Source organism: Pteropus medius, unplaced genomic scaffold (genome assembly GCF_902729225.1).
Source record: "Pteropus medius unplaced genomic scaffold, Ma_sr-lr_union100, whole genome shotgun sequence".
Lineage (NCBI taxonomy): Eukaryota > Metazoa > Chordata > Mammalia > Chiroptera > Pteropodidae > Pteropus > Pteropus medius.
Genome location: NW_024349803.1, coordinates 1,207,179 through 1,228,999, shown reverse-complemented (window position 1 = coordinate 1,228,999; position 21,821 = coordinate 1,207,179). Strand labels below are relative to the sequence as shown.

Sequence of the window (21,821 nt, the reverse complement as noted above, 5' to 3'; positions counted from 1 at the left end):
GATTGAAGCCATCCCTTCACTGTAGTGTCCATTGACATCTTGCCTTATTAAACAGCAAAATAGGCCTTGAGCAGGGCATACTTAGGTGATGATATATAGGGGCTGGCATCTGCACCTAGATGCTTTTTATACATGTAATTTTGATGAGGCTGGATAGCAAAGAAGCATCTCCCACCTAACCCTCATGGCCTCCATGTCACCTTGTCCTCTAGGTGGGACGTTCGTCCCTGCTGGTAGGAAATCTCAAGAAGAAGTATGCACAGGGGTTTTTGCCTGAGAAACTTCCACAGCAGGATCATACCACCACCACTGACTCCGAGATGGAGGAGCCCTATCTGCAAGGTAGGTGTCTCAGACCCTGAATGTTAAGGCCTTCTGCTTCGGCCAAACAGGAAGTAGGCAAGGCTGGAAAGATAGGCTTTACACACTTCCTTTTTTGGTATCCATGGAGGAACTCTGAGCCAGGAAGCATGTAAACATGTCAGCCCGCTAAACGTTTCGTTTCCCCCAGTACCTTATCAGCCCCTATCCCTAAGACAGGAGAAGTCTCTGCCCTTGGGGAACTTTGTCCCCTGCCTCTCCTCCAGCCCCACTCTAGCCAACCACAGGATTCCAAAAGTTGCTTTCCTTATGTGAGTGATTGGCAAGTTGTAGGGCGGCAGGAGTGGCACCAGGCAGGTCGTGCCCTTCCTTCACTGCCTCAGGAGCCTGCTCTCAGGACTGGGGCACAGCGGCAGCCGGGGAGGACTGCACTTGCCACATGAGCCACTGACTGACTGGAGAGTTGGGGAAGGGGGCGCTGCACAGGTTACAAAACTCTTGGGTTCTGTTATCCAGGTCACTAGCCAGCTAGACGAATCAAGGGAGGGTAGGAGAATTCCAGATCAGGCGTGACAGCATCCAGTGAGTTCCTGCTGAGCCTCTTGCTCTTCCAGGATCATAAGGAGAGTGCTGATTCTTCCCCACCTGTGTTCGCCTAGGCTCATATCACTTAAAAGAAAAAACTGTCAGCGTCTCAGATGCATCACCAGACAGACACTTCTGGGTGCTTTCTAGAGAGGGAAACAGCCCTTCCAAAAACAGTGACAAAGGAGGTTTGCATTTTCCAAGCAAGATTGCTGCCCCATGCCACAGCTGTGGGAACATGAGGAGGCAGAAGAGAGTAGGGAGGCCCCGTGGTGGGACTGCCGACAGTGCTGTGGGAATTGCTCATTCTCCACACCTACCAATTTCTATACTTTTCAGAATCCAAAGAGGAGGGTACCCCTCTCAAACTCAAGTGTGAGCTCTGTGGCCGGGTGGACTTTGCCTACAAGTTCAAGCGTTCCAAGCGCTTCTGTTCCATGGCTTGTGCAAAAAGGTGAGTGGTCTCAGCCCCATTGCTGTGCCCAGCCCCTTCCCTTTCCTCAGGCTTGCACCTTTGTATCCTGCTCCTGTGTCCCACCTCCCTTCAGTAATAGTCCACCCCAAGAGGCCATAGGTGTAGTTTATCTAACTTCCTATTTCCTTGACCATCTTGAAAACAGCATCATATCGCTGATTGACCAAAGAATTCCCCCAAGCAGAGCAGCGCAGAATCAAGGAGAAGAAGCAGTGCTTTAGCTTAGCTGGCCCTCCAGGTCCTACTGGCACCCATCCTCTTTTCCTGCCCTTGGCAGCCATTGTCTCCTTAGGGTAAGCCGTCTGCCGGGAGTTTTGCCCAGAGCGCTGTACTAGTTATGAGCTTCACACAGTGTAGACGACTGATGATCATAGTAAAAACCAGCGTTATTTATTGGGAGCCTACCATGTGCGAGGCACTGTGCTAGTCTGTTGATATGCATTATGTCATGTAATTTTCAAAATAACTCTGAGACAGGTATTGCTGTTGTCCCCTTTATACACATTTGGGAACTGAGGCACAAAGGATAAGTCATCGTGCCTTATCCTTTGGGATTTAGAACTTGGGATTTAGACTCATCTGACTCTGAAGCCCTATGTGGTCTTGGTACCAAGGTGGAAGAGGCGGCTGACCTTGAAGCCCTGAGCCCCCAAAGAGAAGAAGTCTTTGGGTCCCCAGCCATAGGTCCTCTGCAGGCCAACTAGAATAAGGCTATCTCGGCCCTCATCCCTTCGAGTTGTGCTGGAGGAAATGAGGCACCTTTGAGGAGCTTTGCCAAGCTACCCTGCCCCAGGACAATGGACAGTAGTTCCTCAACACAGGTAATAGCTATAGTAGAATATGTCTGCAGTGGGTTCTCACCATGATCCAAGTTGTGTCACGTGAGGGATTTAGAATTAGAACCAATAGACAGACTCAGATTTTGCCCGGTATCTTGGCTGCTCTTATTCTGCCCGGGGCCCATACACCCTATGACTTCTCTGACTTCCCTTGTTCCCCTGACTCTGGCAGGTACAATGTGGGTTGCACAAAACGCGTGGGGCTTTTCCACTCGGACCGGAGCAAGCTGCAGAAGGCCGGAGCCACAACCCACAACCGCCGCCGGGCCAGCAAAACCAGTCTGCCACCACTTACCAAGGATACCAAGAAGCAGGTGAGAGTCCCCATCCACTCTCTTCTTTACCATGGCCTGGGACACCCACATTCTTTTTCCGCTGCTGATGTCAGCATGGTCTCTCATGTTACTGTTTCTCATAATCTGTCAGATCAAGCCTTCCCCATGTCTCACCCATTTAGACCCATGGACACTTACAAAGTAACTTCCCTTTTCAGTGACCTCACCCCATCATCACCTCTGCCCTTGCCGTGTGTCTCCATCCATGACTTCTGAGGCCATGGACATGGGTCTCCCCTGCCTGGCTATTTTGCTTATCTCCTGTCTTACATAGAGAGCTAGGTGAGAAGGCAACCTACAACCCTTACCCTCCCACTGTGTTGCCTTCTCGAACATTAGAGCACTGAGTTCTTGAAGATCTCTACCAGGAACATGGGTGTTCACTCATTATTATTTTTTTAGCACCAGCTGTATGCCAGGAACTCTGTTAGGCGCTAAGGCTCTAGGTGGCCCTAAAGGAACTCACAGCCTAGTGTGGTGTTTCAGAACCTTGTGTGTATTTTGCTTCTCATTGTTATTGTTTGGGTTGTAAACCTCTTTAAGAATCTGATGAGAGCTATGTCCAGAAGGACATACGCAAGAAATTTCACATGCTGTTTCTGATGGCTCATTGACCACCCCTTGAAACCCATAGAATCCTGGTTTAAAACCCCACATCTAGAAGGAACAACAGACCTACAGTCAGATAAATGCACTGAAGTGTGTGGTACATGCTCTGGTACTGGGAGGGACTAACTCTGCTTAGGATCAGAGAGGGGACAACATATAAGATGCTTTTGATCTAGGAATTCAAAGACAGAAAAGGGAAAATATATCTGCCTTTGCCTGTCACTCTGCTAGAGATGGTTTATTCCCTTATCCTGAAGAAAACTTATTCTCTGCTCCCAGCCAACAGGCACTGTACCCCTTTCAGTTACTGCTGCATTGCAGTTAACACACAGCCAGGAAGACTCCAGCCGTTGCTCAGATAACTCAAGCTATGAAGAACCCCTGTCACCCATATCAGCTAGCTCATCTACCTCCCGCCGGCGACAAGGCCAGCGGGACCTGGAGCTCCCTGACATGCACATGCGGGACCTGGTGGGCATGGGACACCACTTCCTGCCAAGTGAGCCCACCAAATGGAACGTAGAAGATGTCTATGAATTTATCCGCTCTCTGCCAGGTAAGGCCCTTGGAAGTTCCATGCCTGCTTGGAATAGCAAGGCATAAAAGGAAATGAGAGACCTCACCTCCCACCACCAGGAAAGATTAGGCAGTTAATGACTTAGGTTTAGGAACTGGGGTGCAGAGATGAATAAGATGAGGTTTCTACCTGTAAGAGCTTACATTCTAGCAAACTGTAAATAATATTTGATAGCTATAATTAAGTATATTGACTGGTATGATAAGTGGTTCATGTGAAATGCAGAGATGATAATGTAATTAACCATGTGTCTCCTGCAGCACATTGGGAGGGGAGACAAGGGGGAGTGTAGGAAATCTAAGGAGAACATCAAAATGAAATTGTAACTGAATGACAATGAACAAGTAGGCCCTTGCCAGATGGAAAGATTGCATCAGGTAGCAGCTTGAGCAGGGCATGAAGATCCAAAAGTACATGATGTAGCTGGGAAGTCCACATAACCCTGTGTGGTGGGGTACAGGTGGTTTTGAAGGCTAGAATCTAGAAGCAAACCTTGAATTCATGGATGCTTTCAATGGGACTCCAAAGCATCTCTACTGTTTTTTCCACTAGTCTCACCCAGCCACCAACCAGGTCAGGTATTGATGGCAACCACAAGGCTGTTACTCAGAGACTGGAGTGGGGTATAGTGGTTAAGACCACAGACTTCTAGACAGAACTGGGCTCAAATCCCAGCTCTGCCGGTTAACTCTGTGTGTTAATCATCGCTGCATCCCAGCATTTGTTACCACACAGTTACTGTGGGTAGCTATGAGACTTCAAGAATGGCTCGGCTGGGCACTTCTGCTGCAGGATCTCTTATGAGGTTCCCATTAATATGTCAGCCAAGGCAGGGTCATCTAAAGACTTGATTGGGTCTGTAAGATGGATCCTCTTCCCAGGTGCCACACATGATTCTCAAGTAGGGTATGGCTGTTGGCAGGAGACCCCAGTTCTTCACATAGGCCTCTTCAGGTCACTCTTACTCGACTGTTCTCATGACATGGCAGTCAGTTTTTGCCACAGGTGATAATCCAGGAGAGCAAGGTCGAAACCACTGCCCTTTGCGACCTAGGCTCAGAAATTGCATACAATACTGTCACTTCCGCAGTTTTTTATTGGTCACACAAGTCAACTCTGTTCATTGTGTAAGGGGACTCATGAGGGCGTGAAAGGGAAACAAGGATTATTGGGAGCTGTTTGGAGGCCGGTTGCATAATCCACCACTGGCCCCCAGTGACTCATGTTCCTGCCTCATGCAAAGGTCCTCTGACCCCCTACCAAATTCCTCTTGAGTCTCACCCCATTACAGCAGTAGTTTGAAGTCCTGGATCGCATCACCTTACTGAGGTCCAGGCATGAGTGAGGTTCCTGGGGTCCAGCTCCTCAAATACGATTCATCTCCTTTGCAGACCTGAGAACTAGAAACAGGTTATCCATTTCCCTCCACAAATCCAAGATATGGTGGGATAGGTTTAGGATAACTGCTGTAGACATACCCATTCAAAAAGGGAAAAAACAGGATACCAGTTCTGAAATGTAGCAGGACACATGTTGGCATTTTCTCGATTAGGACTCAAAGCCTGGGAGTGACTCTCTTTCACTCTTGGTTCCACCCTCTGAACCAAGAGGTTTCATTCATTCCTCCTCTTCCATGAAAGCTAGTGTGCATTTTCAGTGGAATAGTTTTCTCGGCCTTCCAGCTGCTTTTTACATTGTATGACCTCTGACCCTTGCAGTCCAAGCAAGCAGTGTTTCTGCCAATATGATTCTCTTAAAGTCTGTGGGCTTCCCTTGTATCTTGGTGGGGGCTCACTTCATTAGACAAAAACCATACTCAAAAATGTCTTCAAGATAAGCCTTGCTTTACATTGGGCTTCTTCTGAAGCTAAGAGATAGTGTCCTTTATCGTCATAGAAGCCCTGCTGTTGAATGGAGAGGATCTGTGAAGCATGTCCATAAAATCCTTAGCCTTTTGATTGAACAGTTCTCTGAGGCAGCACCTTAGATCTTTCTGAAGTCTTAACAAAAGATTTAAGTCACACCTTCAGTTTTATCTGTAGACCATGTTTTCTTGACTGTGCCCTGGATTTGATCTTTACTTAGAAACCATTTCTTAATTTTAGCATCATTTGCCATCCAGAGAGGCTAGAGATTTTTAAAACAAGCAAATCCTGGTTTTTTTATGTTTAACAGTTTCTCTTTATCTTATTTCTCTCCTCATTTTGCTGAAAGCAGCAATAAGGAGCCAGGCAACACCTTCAACATTCTGCCTAAAAATCTCCTTAGCTAGATCACTCAGTTCATGAGGTACATTAAACTGAACATGTTGCCACCAGCAAACAGGTTACTGAGTTTTCTCTTATTTCATAACAAGGGTCTGTTTCTTCCAGTTTTGAATAACAGTTGCCTCACTTTCCTTTAAGGCTCTCCAGGAGTTTCTCAAAGACCATCAGACTTCTGCTTGGTTCTCAAAGCACCTTCGGCATTCACTAACACTCCTCAAAGTCCTTCCAGCTCCTGTCCACTGTCACTTTCAAGGCTATGCCCACATTTTTAGGGCTTGTTATGGTAGCACCCCTCTTCCAGGCACCAGAATCTACAGTAGTTATTTTGTTGTGAAACAAGTTACCCCAAAACTTAGTGGCTTAAAACAGTAATTCTCATTTCAAGGGTTTGGTGGGTCAGGAACGTGGAGCGGCTTAGCTGGACATTTCTAGCTTGGGGTCTCTTACGAGGTCTCAGTGACGATGTCGGCCAGAGCTGCAGCTGTCTGAAGGTTAGGAGCTGGAGAAATCACTTCTAAGGTGCCTCACTCACATGGCGTAGTGGGCTGGTCGTGGCAGGAGGCCATAGTTCCTCTCCACGTTGGCCTCTCCAGAGAGCTGCTTGAGTGTCCTCACAACATAGTAGCTGGCTTACTCCAAAATATCCAAACGAGCAAGGTGGAAGCTTCTGTGCCCTTTATGATCTAGACTCAGAAGTGACATGCTGTCACTACTGCAGTACCTTATTCATCTCCCAGGTCATCCAGTTCATTGAGGGGAGGGGGTCTCAACAAGTACATGCATGAATAAGGAGGCCTGGATCTCTGAGGGCCATCCTGGAATCTGGCTACCTTGGACAAGTCACTTAGCTTCTCTCAAGCTGTAAAAGAAGAACAGCAGCATCTTCCTCAAAGTGTGTTTGTGAGGATTAAATGAGATGTGTCTAAAGTGCAGTGAGTGCCATGAGTGAATACCGGTAGCTCTGATTGATACTGTCTTCGGTGGTGTCTCCCTCAGGCTGCCAGGAGATAGCAGAGGAATTCCGTGCCCAGGAAATCGACGGGCAAGCTCTGCTGCTGCTCAAGGAGGACCATCTGATGAGTGCTATGAACATCAAGCTGGGGCCCGCCCTGAAGATCTATGCCCGCATCAGCATGCTCAAAGACTCCTAGGGCTGGCCAGGGCAGCCAGGATTCTGGCCCAGGACGCCTCCTCCCAGCTGAGCAGAGCCAGACAGACATTCCTAAGGGGCCCAGACATGGGGCCAGGTGGAGGGCAGGGGCTCTCCCCATGGGGCGTGGCTGGTGATGAGGTCTTGGCACCTCCCCATGGCTCTCAGGGGCCTTTCTTTGTGTGGGAGGGGCAGAGAGGTAGGTGGCACAGAAGATGGGGCTTTATGCTTGTAAATATTGATAGCACTGGCTTCCTCCAAAGTCCCAATACTCTAGCCCCTCTCTCTTCCCCTCTCTCTGTCCCCCATTTTCCAGGGGGTATATGGTCAGGGCTCCCCAACCTGAGTTGGGTTACTCCTAAGGGCAGCCGTCAGGCCCGAACTGAGGCCTTGAAAGCCCTTGCCTGCCTTCCTCCCACTTCCCTCTCCAGGCCTGGCTAACTCTCCTGCTGCCAGCTTCTCCCCCTTCAGCTTGTTTCTGAAGCAGCCAGGTTTCCCCCCGTTAACCCTCCGCAGGTGGAGAGAGAGAAGCTGGGCCCAGTTTGGCCATGCCTGCTGGCACAGACGCCTTAACGCTGTGTGTGTGACTGTATGACTGTGTGGGAGCCTGGACTGGCAGATAGGCCAAGAGCCACCCTCTGACATTTCCAGGTGTTTTGTAGCAGCCACTTAGTGCTTTGTCCTGGACTCCACTCAGCCTCAGGATGGGGAATAGAAAAAAAGGGCCGCCCCAGTGCAGAGGGGCAAGATCAGAAAGCAATGAAGATTAGGAGATGTTCCTCTCCAGACTTGTCACAATGTATCTGAAGCCCATTCCCCACACTGTGAAGTCCCCCTGACTGCCCTGCTGTGTCACGAACAGCATTAAGGAAGCTGCCGGTGGGCCGGGCCATGTAACCCAGTGGGTGCGCTGGGCCCGGCTGAGCTTCCTGTCCTGCCCACCCACCCTGGGGGCCCCAGTGCTGGGGGCTCGGAGAACGTCTGAGGGAAGAGAAGAGCTGAGTGACCATGATGCGAAGAAGGCAGCCTTTGGCCTCCCACTCCCACACTTTGCATCTCGAACTTGCTAGCAGCAACTTGAGCTACTGCATAGGAGGCAGGGCAGGAAGGGCGAGGGCCTGCCTCTGACTTGCCCTGTCCTTTGCAGGCTCCCAGGGGAAGAGTGGGCCTCTCCCCGGGAAGAAGGTAGGCACCTTTCTCAGCTTGTTCTATTCCCCACCCACACCCCCAGGCAGGGTTGGAAATGAAGGACTTTTTTAACCTTTTTGTTTTTTAAAAATAAATCTGTAAAATCTGTTACTTCTGTGCCTTTCTTTCCTGGGGATGCCTATCTGCAGATACAGGTCCTAAGTGGCTACTTTTCACCCATAAGAAGAGGAGTGGATTCCTGGGTTGGGGAACGGATGACCACCTTAACTGGACTGCATATCCTCTGCATTTGCTGGGTCCAGGTCATTTGAGGGCACCCTTAGTCCCAGTTCTCACAGGAGGAGCAGATTCCACCACTGTTCTTCACACAGGTGTCCCCTGGAGTGGGAGGGTCCAGGGCCCCTTCAGCTCTGAGGTCCCTTACCTCTTGGGGAGACATGACACTGTTGGGCCAGGAATATCTGGAACACCTGAGGCAGAACCCAGACTCTCCCATTGCTCAGCAGACAAACTTGGCGTCACTGCTGGGTGTCCAGGATAGCCCTTACAATGACTTTGGTTCACTCAGCACTTTCTGAGCATTTTTTTAGATGCTGCAATAGCAAATTATTAGAAGAGTCACTGTCCCCAAGCTGACACCTAAGCCTCATATAGAGATAGGGCATTCCAGACCCAGGCAGCTCACACAAAGGCATGGGCATGAAGCTGGGAGCACAGACCAGTGGGATGAGACGTATGTGCGACCAACAGTGGCTCGTGCTGACCACACGCCTCTGAACCAGGCCTTGTGCTAGAAACGCCTTGATGGTAAACAAGACACTCCTGTGCCCTGTTTGCACAGAGCTTAAAATCTTCCTGCATCTTGGCTTCCTGCCCCTCCCCCTGCTCTGAGTTTTTCCTTAAGGCAGTGTTTTCACCTGTTTAAAATGTGGGTTCGAGACCCAGGCCCCAACCTATGGAATCAGTCTCTAAGGGTAGGGCTCTGGAAGATAAAGCAAGAAAAAACTGTCAATACCCATATCTTGATAATGCCTCTCTGGAAAGCCTGTTAAAATGTACTACATGGAAGAAGAGAAACTAATAACAGGCATACCACAAATTTTTGCCCTTTATTGCAGTTCACATATACTGCATTTTTTACAAACTGAAGGTTTGTGGCAATCTTGCCTCAAGCAAGCATTTTTCCAACAGCATTTGCTCACTTTGTGTCTGTCTGCTTCTGGTAAATGAAGATCTCGTAAACATTGTTGAAATAACAAAGGATTTAGAATATTACGTAATCTGAGTTGATAAAGCAGCATCAGGCTTTGAGAGAATTTGAGATTTCCAATTTTGTAAGTTCTATGGGTAAAGTTCTATCAAACAGCTTCACAGGCTCCAGAGAAATCGTGAAGGGAAGCGTCAATCGATGTGGCAGACTTCATTGTCTTATTTTACAAAATTGCCACAGCTATCCTGACCTTCAGCAACCACCATCCTGGTCAGTCAGCAGCCATCAACACTGCACCAGCGAAAAGATTGTGACTCACTGAAGGCTCAGATGAGGGTTAGCATTTTTAGCAATAAAGTATTTTTAAATTAAGGTATGTAAGTTATTTTAGAGAGAATGCTATCGCACACTTAATATGCTATGGTATAGTATAAACAACTGCACTGGGAAGACAAAATTATTGCGATTCACTTTATTGTGATACTCGCTTTATTGCAGCGGTCTGGCACTGGGCCTTCAGTATCTCCAAAGTTTACCTGTAGTTGATCACCTAGAGAGTAGAACCACGACTGGAAAGTCTGGTTAGTCCAGGAGGTAGGGAATGGCTAGCAGGACTGGGGGCCCAGCACAGGACCCTGAGCTAAGGGGGAAGCGGGAGGGCATACAGAACCTTGGGGAGGGTGCCCAGTGGAGAGGGCACCTAGGGGAGCCCCATGCACTTCGCCTCCCACTCCAGGCCGTCTGAGCAGGTGCCATGTGGCCTGGCCAGGTCTGAACAAGTCTCTCCACTCCGGACCTCTATTTTCCCTTTATGAAAGACAACGAAAGCCAATCCCCACCTGAGTTTGCTTTTATGTCAGTGGAGAAGGAGGGAACCAAACTACTCCTAAAAGAGATCAGTGAATTTGAGTGACTAACTTAGGTAAATATTGGCACTATTTCTTTACTTTAGTAAGAAATCGTGTTTGAAGGGTGCGCCATTAGGTATATACTTGTTCGTGTTTAGTCTTTATGTAGAATTTTTTAAATTTTAATTCTCCTTTACTATCAAATGTACTTTTTCTCTATCATAATAAGTGATTTAATTTTGCCTGGTTTATATGCTATCGAATACATCTAATTTCCCTTTAAAAATATTCAATGGACTAACATCAAATAAAGTCTTTTAACTATGTTATAAATCTTTTTTGATCATGACAGTTTAAAAAGTGTTTCCAACCCTCACTTACATACTTAAATATACATAACTCAAACAAAACTTTCACGAAACAATACCTGCTCTTACGTACAATATATTCTGATATTTTCTTTTCAATTCTCTTCCTGTTCATACTTTTTAAATCTTGGTCAAGATCCATAAAACTGATTTCATGGCCCTCTGATGGATCAAAACCTGCCGTTTTAAAAACCCCACCCTGTGTAAACTTTCCAGAACAACTCTATTTCCACTACCTTGTGTGGCTCTTACTCTGTCCCGGGTGACTGTACTCCCAATTTGCTGAGGAGGTGAAGGATTCCACAAGGTAAATTGTCCAAGACCACAATCAGGCGTCCAGCGCTGCTGAGGTCTGTCTGAAGCTCCACACAGAACCGGAGTCCCCCGAGGACCCTGACCTGAGGCGGGCCTTTCCCAGACCAGACCAGATGGCAGTGGAGAGGGGCACAAGGAGCACTGGGGAGGGAAGAGGAGTCAGTACAAAAGGCTCAGCGCCTCTGGCCAATCAGAGCTGGCCTCACTCCGCTCTGTTCCAGGTAATTGGCCCCAAGGAGGTTCCCAGCCCCCACCACATCCTGGGGCCGGCTTCCTCCAGCAGGTTCTGCTCTCAAACAAATCTCTCCCAATGCACTTCAACTCTGCTGGCCCCTGTGGGTGTGGTTCCAGATGGACTGGAACTGCTTTGTCCCAGTCACAAGGGATAGGTCGTTTCTAACCTGGCTTTTAGCTGAGAGGGTTTACGGAAGGCTGTTGCACCAGCTTCTCAGCATGGCTCTCAAAGAGGGACTCAGGTGAGTGGAGATACTGCCACTGTGTGGAGGAAGATGGGGTGGGACAGCTGACCTGAGAGCAGTCCAGAACAGTCCAGGAGGCACCAGGACTAGCCAACTGAGTACCAGCTGAGCCACAGAGGTCCTGGGGGAAGGTGATTCTGCGAGGGAATATCGCCCAAGGGGAAGAGACAGTCCAAGGGGCGGGTCGGTGGGGCAGGGAAGATCTGGGAGATCTTGCAGCCTGTGAAGAGCCGGGTAACTCCTCGTTTCCCTTAACTCTGAGCTCCCTGGTAAGTGAGAGAACGAAGACCTAGCGGCTGCACTCCCCACCATAACTGAGAGCTCGCTATCCCCGTGGGTCTGTCTGGGACTGGAAGCTTGTTCCCACTTGAGAACTAATGACTGATCATTAACCCCTTCTTGAAAGCAAGGAGGGTACAGGGAACAGGGCACGGGTTTGAGGGACCACCCTCCTACAGGTGGAGGTGGGGGGGGGCGGTGGCTCTTTTTGAAAATAGCTGAGCAAGGAATGTGGACAGGCGGGGGCCTCTGTGGACTAAGGGCTCCCAGGCTGGGCCAGGGGAAGGGCGTCAGAAACTGGCAGGTGCCTACTGCAGGCCTGGGTCTCAGCACCCTCCCAGACCTGAGAGATTGAGCTCACCTGGGCCATTTGGGGCCAGCTCTGCCTGGCTGCCCTGGCTGAGAAACAGTGCTAAAGATAAGCATTGGCTTGCCCTATCCTGGTTGGGAGGGAGCTAGCTAGGACAGCAGCGAGCCCGCTCCAGCTTCTTCCTGCCCTGCAGCACAGATGGTACCTCCCGTAGTATACTGTCTTGGTGGTCCTGCTTCCGGGAGCTGGAGGGAGCCCTGGTGCAGCCAGCCCTCCGGGAGCTCAGGTGGAGCTGGAGCGTGAGGAGAGACAAAGGCTTCTTGCAGGAGAGACACTGACTGGCAGGGAACATGAAGTGCCTTGGAAATAACAACAGGGCCAGGGGAACCTTGGGAGATGAGCCACATGGTTGAGCTGGGACCAAGGTATAAGGAGCCCCAAATGCCAGGCTCTGGGTTAGGAGTCAGATCTAAGTTCAAACCTCAGCTGTGTGGCACTGAACCAGTGACCTAACCTTTCTGAGCCGCAGTTTCCTCATTTATAAGGTAGAGATAATCACAACATCTCCTTCAAGGGATTGTGGTCAGACTTCAATGAGATAAGGACATAAAACTCTCCGCAGAATGTCTCCCTCAGGAAATATCTGGGATTATTCATAAAGAGCATAGACTTGACCCTGAAGAAAATGGAGTTTTTAGCAAAGGAGTAGCAGTCAGTTTAGGAAAGAGAATGAAGATGAAGAACTCACTGATTGCTTTATTCATTTACTGAACAAACAATGACTAATACCACCAATTATGAGGCAGACTCTCAGATTTGGCTCTGAGAATACAAAGTCTAATAAAACAGGAAACTCGTAGCCCAGTGGGGCAGACAGTTACAGTCTAGTTTGTTCTAGAGTAAAGGTTTGCACAGGAGGAGCTCTTGCGAGGGGAAGGTCGACGAAGGCAACACGAGGAGGAAGTTGAGTACGGAGGAATGATTCAGACCTTGGAGGTGGTTGATAGGGAAATCCGAGGGAAGATGCGATAACATGAGACATTGGTCACCTTTGCACACTATTGTTTTCCTTTCATGGACTTATCCCTCCACTGCCTTCTTTGCTCGAATAACGTCTAATTCCTCAGGTCCTAGCTTAGAGGTCACCTCCGCCAGGAAGCTTCCCTGATTTCCTCCTCACCTGTCAAGTCTCAGGTACCACTCTCCGATTTGCCCTCATAGCATCTTATACTTAAAGTAATCGCAGCCTTCACTGTGCCATATTCCATTCATCTGTTTGCTGTCTGTCATCTGACCCATTCCCTCTCCTCACGGCCACCCACATCTTCCTGACTCCACACCCTAAAGACAGGTCTGTGTCTCATTCCCCTCTGAATCCTTGACCTAGCACAGTGTTTGAGTCTGAGTCCGTGCCCCATAAATATAGGTTGAATACATGGATGAACAGAAATTAGGGAACATCTGGATGCATAAACTTTGTCCATACTGAAGATTATCTCCTTTGAACATATTCTCGGAAGTTAAGGTTATTGGATTAAAGGGGATGAAGACTGAAAACTTCAATTCCCATAGCTAAGTAGCTTTCAAAAAAAGCTGTGGCATTTTACGCTCCCACCAGCAGTGTAAGAGTGCCTGTCTCACTGCATTTATTGCAGCTCGTTTTCTTTCTTTTTAAAATGTGCTCATTTTATAGGCAAAACATACCTCTTTGTTCTAATTTGCATGTCTTTGATAACTAGTGAGGCGGGATTCTTCCGTATGTTTGACTACTAAATGCATTTGTTCTTTGAGGATTTGTCTGGTCATGTGCTGTGGAAACTGGTAGGGCAGGTTGGCGTTTTATGAGATGCTTTGGGGGCTGTACGGGGAATGACTGAAAGCAGGAAGGTTGCTGCTGGAATGGTTCTGGTGAGGAATGAGCAGGCAGAGTCACTGTGGGGGCCGGGGGAACAGGAAGAGCAGAGAGTGGGGAGATCAAGGAGGCCAAGTCAACCCAACCTGGGGACTGATGGTAGACAGTGGCCAAGGCAGAGGGTGGGGTCAGGATGCACCTAAGTTTCTGGCTTGGCCAACTGAACAGAAGGAGGTGCTATGCATTGAGATTATCAACAGGTGGATATCAACATGTGTACACACACAACTGCAAGATCCCTGTGAGCTGTTCGCTAGATACACCTGCTGAGGAATGTGACTCAGGGGAGCAGAAAAGGCAGGGACAGGAGGGTCTGATCAGGGAGGCTTCCTGAAATGGACCAGGGGAGCCAGATTTTGGAAGGATTTGTAGGGTAGTGGAGTTGGGAAGTTGTCTAGGGGATCATGAGGGTCTGTTGAGGAATAATAATAATAGCTAAAGTTGACTGAGCTATTACTATGTGTGAGGCCTTGTTCTAATCATTTAGCATGTAGTAAATAACCATGATAGCCCTCTGATGTAGATATTCTTATTATCTACATTTTATAGATGAAGAGACTGAAATGCAGACATCCAAATCTTTGCCCAAGCTCAAACAGCTACTAAGTGGCAGAGCTGGGATTTGAACCCAGGGGTCTGGTCCCAGTGTCCATGCTCCTCACCATATGGATCCAGCCTCTCTAGAGACAGGAGCACACAGAAGGAATGGGGCGAGTGGGATGAGATCCCCCCGCAGGAGGAGCTTATTAAGATTCTCAACTTTGAAAGCCCTTCCTGGAAAACAACTAACCATGGACAAATCCAAAAGTCTACCTCCTCTGAGCCAGGAATGGGGCTGCTGACCCCTGCTGGAAGATCCCAAGGTGACTGGAGCCACCATAGATAAGTGGTCCCTGACCAGAGCCACCTTCCATGCAGCCCATCAACTCATCTCTAAGTTCCAGATAGCTCTCACCTTCCAACTACAAGCCACGAACTTCCCTGCGTCCCCTCCCAGACTCTCTCCCATCCAAGATCAGTTCTGCCCCCTTCCCAGGCTAAGCACCCCTCACCTAATGTTACCATCCCCCAAACCTGCCCAAGGTCATGCCCCACAGCAAAGGATATATATTTTAATGCTCATCAGAAGATGCCTTGTTAGGTAAATTATGCTATCACCAATCAATGGCATATTAGGCAGCTAGAAAAAAAGGGTAAGGAAGCCCTTTAAGTACTGAGATGGAATAACCTCAAAGACATAATGGTCAGTGGAAAATGCAAGGTGAAGAATGGCATATCTACTGTGCTACCATCTATGGGGTGGGGGAAAAGAGAGAGAATCTGCCACCATATTTACCACATTGCCTGTATGTGCATAGAGTCTCTGGAAGGACAGACAAGAAACTGGCTGCCTCCATGCAGAGAAGCCAGGTATCTGGGAACAGGAAAGACCTTGCACTGCACATCCTCTTGTATCTTTGAGTGTCTGTATCATAAGAAGAGAATATATTTATATTCAAAAAACAAAATGAAACATTAAATTGCATAATTTCTAATATGTGTATATAGATATCTGCATGGATATAAATATAAGTGTGTGCTGCTGATGCCCTCCCCATCCTGCAAGACCTCGAAGAGAGTCTTATGGTGGCTGATCCTACTTGCAGCTGGCCTCTTAGGGCTGCTCCTGTACGGGCTCCCTGGAGTCAGGTACACCCCCTTCCCACCAGCACTCAAGGTGAGACCCGCAGGGGCAGAGTTAAAGTGAATCTTTCCAAGTGCCTCCTCGAGGGATGGAGGGTGGTAGCTATCCCAGCCCACACAAGTATCCTTGTAGGCGCTCCCTCCTTGTAAGGATTAGGGGGTTCTAGGCAGGCTGCCATGTCTCTCACTGCTGCCCCTACCTCACAGGCATCTGGAGATCTTCATTCCCATGGGCACCTGCCCTTTGGCCAAAATGTCCCTGAGAGACAACTTCACAGGTCTCCTGCATCTCTGGTAAGGAGCTACCATCCCTCCCACTGAGATTGGCTATATCCCCTACAGTATGCACTCCAGCATCCCTGTCCCCCTCACACGCCCCAGCCTGGCAGAGCCTGACGCTCTGCCCAGCGGCCCAGCCAGTCACGCATCTTCCAATTCTCTGTTGGTTTGGGGCTAGGGATGGGGTCTGACCCATCTGGGGGTCCCTAGGGCCCAGCGTGGAATGGGGCAGTGAGTATGTGCCAAGTGGGTGGATAAATGCACTTATCTCCCCATTCTTGCCCTGGACAGGGCCCGGCCTGATGTCCTGACCTGTACCTCCTGGGGAGCCCCCATTCTTTGGGATGGCACTTTTGATCCAGATGTGGCCCAGCAAGAGGCCATACAGCAGAACCTCACTATTGGGCTGACTGTTTTTGCTGTAGGCAGGTAAGGCCTGGGGAGGGGAGCAGTGCTGTCCAGGCATGGAGCTGGAAGAATATGCATGTGGTGCAGGTTGTGGGGCACCCTATTCCCTGTGCCAAAGGATCCCAAGGCGAAGCAGAAGGCAAAGATAGCACCCGTGTCCCAGAGCGAGGGCAGGACCATTCTTTCCCTTCCCCTCCTCCCTGGACACCAACAGTGTAAAGCCCACCCGACAAAGGCAGATAGGGGCTCAGAACTGTGTTCTACAAAGAACCTGCACAGGGGCCAGGGATCCATCTGGAGGCACTGGGTTTGTGGTGAGAAAACGATGGAGTTATTCAAGTGAGGGTGGTGAGAAACGGGGAGAGCAATTGGACAAATAGAGGAATGGCCCAGCTGCAGTCAGTGCCCACTGGAGATCAGCAGTTCAAGTGCAGACACACCGTAAGGGGAAAGGGGAGAGGCTTGCCAAGCAAGACTGATGGAGGGAGAGGAGCTGGAGAGCTGAGGGTTTCTGAGCTGGATAGAGAGGCAAGTGAAGAGATAACAGGGATGATGAGGAAGCGGTGGTGGGTGAGGGGAGGTCAGCAGACCAGAGCACTCAGTGGGGTAGGACTGCTGGGGGTGGGAGGTATCACAGGAAGTGGCTGGAAGGATGGGGGGCTCACAGAGTGGGACAGACTGTGATGATCAAGCTAAGGGAGTGGCCATGGGGGCAGATGACTGAGCAGGTTGGAGGACAGACAGGATCACTGCAGGAGAAAGCCAATCGAGGAATTGAGGGGCCACCAGGTACAAAGAAGGAGCTGGACTGGTAAGTGAAAAAGAAATTCCAGGGGCACTGATCTCCCCATTATGGATGGCAGGGGTGTCCAAGCTGGGTGTCCACTTTCCAGATGCAAAGGGGACTCCTGGCTGAGAGTGGCAATCAGATTCTACAATGCTAAGGTGCACAGAGGTAGAGTTCAGGGCAATTAAAGGAAGAGTTTCTAATAATGGAACAAACTGCTTCGAGAAGGTAGTGAGAATTTTGCATCCAGGAAGAGATATCCGAAAGCGTGGGGAAGGAATTCTGTCATCAGATACCCCAAAGCTCCTCCAACTCCGTCCTTCACATTCTAGAAGGGAGAGAAAGCCAGGAGCATCTCTGCGGGGCAAAGGGGAAAACAAGACCAAGGGCTGAGGTGAGCCATGAGCCAGGTGGGCAGAAATGCTGGTTTCTCCAAGAGCCTTGGTGCCCCCAGTTCCATTCCAGATGCCAAGTAGGGTATTCCTTTACCAGCCCTACGGGTCAGAATCTCCAAGTCCAGAAATTCCAGGATCCAAAGGTCCTGAATTCTGAGGTTCTGTGAGTCTAACACTGGGATGCTGAGGGTTCTAAGGTCTCCGATTCCAATTACAGATCCACCAGGAATACAGCAAGTGCAGGTAAAGGTTCAGGCTTCAATGCCAAGCTGGGTTCAGATCATGTCTCTACCACTTACCAACTGTGTGTATGTACACTTACACCAGTTACTAAAGCTCTTTGTGGCTGTTTCCTCATGTGAAAAATAGAAATAAGAATATATGGTGAGGTTTAAATGTGACAATGTACATTGACCTAGAACACTGCCACATCATAAATGTTCAAGGATATTAAGCACTATTGCCATTATTTCAGAACCCTGAGATCCTAAAGTCTGTTAATACAAAGTCTCCGGTATTACAAACGTTCCGGTTATCTATATAAGGAATTACCACAACTCGGTGACTTAAAAGAACAATTTATTATCATCATAGGTCATGATTTTGTGGGTCAGTAACTCCAACAGGGCTCCACAGGAAAAGCTACTCAATGCTCCCCAGCGTCTAGGTCTCCACTGGGAGACCTAGTCTCCACTGCTAAAGACTGGTGGCGGGCATCTCTCTCCGCACGGCCTCTCTGCGATGTTAGTCTGGTTTTCCTCACATTGCTGCAGCATTTAAATTCTGCTTATTAAGCTAAGGCTCAGAGCTCTAAAGACAAAGGCGAACGCTGGCAGCCCTCCAAAAGGCCAGCATAGCATCACTTACTTAGTACTCTATAGGTCAAAGGAATCAGGAGAGCCCTTGTTCAAGAAAGGGAACACAGGGCCGAGGGAAGGAGTGGCAAACAATTTGCAATCATCTTTAATCATGGGTTGGACAGTTCAAGAGCTCCAGGCACTGAGGTTGAGGATTACGAGGTCTGGAGGAGCAGGAAGCCAGAGTCGGGAAGTGGAGGGGCGAGAAGGGACTATGGGGATAGGGAAGGCGGCGAAGAACATGCAGGGCGGCGCGTCCAGTCTTACTTGGAGCCCCGCCCCGCCCCGCCCGGCAGATACCTGGAGAAGTACCTGGCGCGCTTCCTGGAGACAGCGGAGCAGCACTTCATGGTGGGCCAGCGCGTGGTCTACTACGTGTTCACCGAGCGCCCAGCCGCCGTGCCCCGCCTGCCGCTGGGCCCGAGCCGCCAGCTGCGCGTGGAGCGCGTGCAGCGCGAGCGGCGCTGGCAGGACGTGTCGATGGAGCGCATGCGCACGCTGCACGCGGCGCTGGGCGGCCGGCTGGGCCGTGAGGCGCACTTCGTGTTTTGCATGGATGTGGACCAGCACTTTAGCGGCGCCTTCGGGCCGGAGTCCCTGGCCGAGTCAGTGGCGCAGCTGCACGCCTGGCACTACCACTGGCCGCAATGGCTGCTGCCCTATGAGCGGGACGCGCGCTCGGCTGCCGCGCTGGCGCCGGGGGAAGGCGACTTCTACTACCACGCGGCCCTGTTTGGGGGCAGCGTGGAGGCGCTGCGCGAGCTGACGGCACACTGCGCGCAGGGCCAGCAGCGGGACCGCACGCGCGGCCTCGAAGCGCGCTGGCACGATGAGAGCCACCTCAACAAGTACTTCTGGTTGTACAAGCCCGCCAAGGTACTGTCGCCCGAGTTTTGCTGGAGCCCGGAAATCGGCCCGAGGGCCGAGATCCGGCACCCGCGTTTGCTCTGGGCGCCCAAGGAGTATGCCTTGGTGCGCGACTAGGAAGCCACGGCTGGGCCTCACCTCACCTGCGGGACACCTTGGGCGCCGGGAAGGCTTAACAGCAAGAAGAGACCCTGAAGCCATCGGGACCCCTTCTGGAAGCAGCATGGCACTTTGGAGGACGGGGAGGGATGGAATGAAAATAGCCCTACCACCTCCTGTGTGTGCCACCCGGGAGGTGAGAGGTGGAGGTCATGGCTTTCGAGAGTGTTTTGTGCTGGTCTCAGCCTACGAATAACCAGTGTTGTGGTGGGACCTACCCATGTGATTCTTTTATGACTGCAAGACACCCTTCAGCGTTAACCATCAGGGCACTTTGAAAAAATTAAGGCATATTTCTTAATAGGACCTGGAAATTACACAGCACAGCTGAGGCCACACAGCAAGGTCTTGCATAGAGACCTTGCACACATCCATTGCTTGAGGTTCTGCTTTTATTAGGATAGAGGGTGGGGTCCTACGGTTTCATGAGCTCACTCTATTGGTGTATTCAAAATACAAGAGCAGGAATTTAAAGCTCAGGAAGAGAGAAAAAACAAACAAGTAGCGCAAATGGTTAGTTATGACAATCAACCTAGATCTCGAAAACAAAGGAACCTCAATCAGGGGAGGCAGCCTGGCTCTTTAGTGGCTGGTAAAGTAGTTTATTCAAGATAGCCCTCTTTGAAGTGGATGCCTTGGTAATCAAAGCTTAAATCAGGCACTTGCATTACAAAAAAAGAGAAAAAAAACTGTCAGAGTTTACACTATAGGGAGCTTCTGCTGAAAGAGAAAGATCTCCTTTCCCTCACTTTCAATAGGGATGAGACACATAGGCCTTTCTCCTCTGACCTTACCGAATTCAGCTGACCCCTCCTGAGGTGGGTTAATCAACCCACCCCTTTTTTTAATAGGGAGACAGGCACAAAAAGGTAATATAACTTGCCTAAAGACACAGAGGCTTAACATGAGTTAGTCTGGGAGGTCAGCAGCTGGAGGGCCAGGGCTGGTGCTCGGGCAAAATGGAGCTGCCCCTGGGCATGAGCCACAGAGAGAGAGACCAGTGGCATCCAGTTCCTTGGCTTTGCCCTTTCACTACCTCCACCCTCACGCATAATTTGTACACATTTAAGTAATGTTACCGTGAACGGAAAGAGGGGCTATAAAATAAACCTGACAAGCTCAGGAAGGCCACATGGCAGTGCTGACAAGTTCAGTGACCCAAAGTAACCAACCACACAGGATGGCCTGATCATAAATTCCTAACTGGGCAGGCCATGGTGGCATCCCTGGCCTATAGCTTCCTTAGCAAAGGTCAGTCTTTACCTTAAGCGAGCCCTGTCCATTGTTCTGATGCTTCTAGGATAACATACCTTTGAGATACCAGAGTAATTTTCTTTTCTAGACCTCCTGAAGGCACAACTCCTGGCACCAGAGCACCAGACCACAGAGCCCCTCACTGTTATATTGTTCCCTGCATACCAACTTTATGTGCTGTAATGTTAATTACTAACTCTCCTGTACCATCAATGTAAAAGATGTCTTTCTTCATTTTGCTTTTTATCCAGTCCTAGGGATTTCCCCGCTTTCCTTTTCCCATCTCCTTAATCTACCACCAATGGATTTCATGCACGTTTTCTCCTTTGATTCTAAGTGCATAAAAGGAAGTGCAAAACTGCCATTCTCCACAGTATTTTGTCAGTCAGTTGAGATTTTGATTCCAGGCATGTCCTCAAAATTTGACTCAGACTCTTATAAGACGTTTCTATAGGCTGGATGTTCTTTCGTTGACATTATAATAAAATAAGTTATTCCCAAAGTGTCCTTATGGCCCTTTCTCCTGGAGAGTGGAAGTCCACAAAACTTGCATTTCCTTGTTCCGGGGCCCATAGGGCTGTTTGACCCCGATATCCAGGAGAGAAGTTTCCTGATCCGTGGCTGCTGTTCAGACTCTTCATTCTCAACAGGGAAAAGCACAGGCTTCAAATAGGAATGAAGCCATCAGGTCCTCCAGGAAAGGAGGTCACAGAGCCAAGGAGACAGGAAAATAGCTGGAGGTCCCTGAGATATTGTCTGACAGTTGGGAACACTGAGGCTCTAAGAAGGTGGGATTTCACTCCAGATCTCCTGAATCCATTATGTAGTATTCTCATAGACTTTGCATTTTTAATGGCCTCCACTGTTCCAAGGTAGAATAGCAATTCCAGCTATAAACCAATCCTGATGGTTTTTACAGTCTACTAATTTTTATAAGCAGGTTAATTATTGCTTACATGAGATGAGAGCTATCTCTCCTCTCAAAAGCAGCTCAGAGTTCCCCAGTGCCCTCTACTTAACCTAGAATTGCAAAACCCAGGAAGACTTTTGGACTCTAGAATAGATATGAGAACAGACCAGGTATGCCTAAGAACAGGTTATTGC

The 21,821-nt window shown here is 49.4% G+C and overlaps 3 protein-coding genes across 3 annotated transcripts in view; 2 read left to right on the top strand and 1 right to left on the bottom strand.

Annotated features, from left to right (window-relative positions):
* PHC2 (polyhomeotic homolog 2) overlaps window positions 1–8,457 on the top strand; it is a 47,513-nt gene extending 39,056 nt beyond the window's left edge. Inside the window, 5 exon segments of the mRNA XM_039837015.1 lie at window positions 213–342; window positions 1,246–1,360; window positions 2,393–2,534; window positions 3,444–3,720; window positions 7,005–8,457. Of these exon segments, the coding sequence (XP_039692949.1) occupies window positions 213–342; window positions 1,246–1,360; window positions 2,393–2,534; window positions 3,444–3,720; window positions 7,005–7,159 (819 nt within the window). The 3' untranslated portion in view covers window positions 7,160–8,457.
* Window positions 8,458–8,613: 156 nt separating this feature from the next.
* On the top strand, window positions 8,614–21,549 carry A3GALT2 (alpha 1,3-galactosyltransferase 2). Its single transcript, XM_039837018.1, has 5 exons — window positions 8,614–11,524; window positions 15,577–15,717; window positions 15,919–16,005; window positions 16,282–16,419; window positions 18,734–21,549. Exons 1-5 carry the CDS (start codon window positions 11,400–11,402, stop codon window positions 19,419–19,421), a joined length of 1,179 nt encoding a protein of 392 aa, XP_039692952.1. The 5' UTR covers window positions 8,614–11,399; the 3' UTR covers window positions 19,422–21,549.
* ZNF362 (zinc finger protein 362) overlaps window positions 10,943–21,821 on the bottom strand; it is a 51,039-nt gene continuing 40,160 nt past the window's right edge. Inside the window, exon 11 of the transcript XR_005647436.1 lies at window positions 10,943–10,954. The gene's annotated coding sequence lies outside the window, so the exon portion shown is untranslated. The remainder of the gene's footprint in view (window positions 10,955–21,821) is intronic.

Bases quoted from the DNA above. Each gene is read 5' to 3' on its own strand.
- A3GALT2 (XM_039837018.1), top strand. From the start codon at position 11,400: ATGGACTGGAACTGCTTTGTCCCAGTCACAAGGGATAGGTCGTTTCTA. The intron at 15,718-15,918 runs GTACACCCCCTT...CCTACCTCACAG, and splicing joins TACGGGCTCCCTGGAGTCAG to GCATCTGGAGATCTTCATTC. The intron at 16,006-16,281 runs GTAAGGAGCTAC...TGCCCTGGACAG, and splicing joins ACAGGTCTCCTGCATCTCTG to GGCCCGGCCTGATGTCCTGA.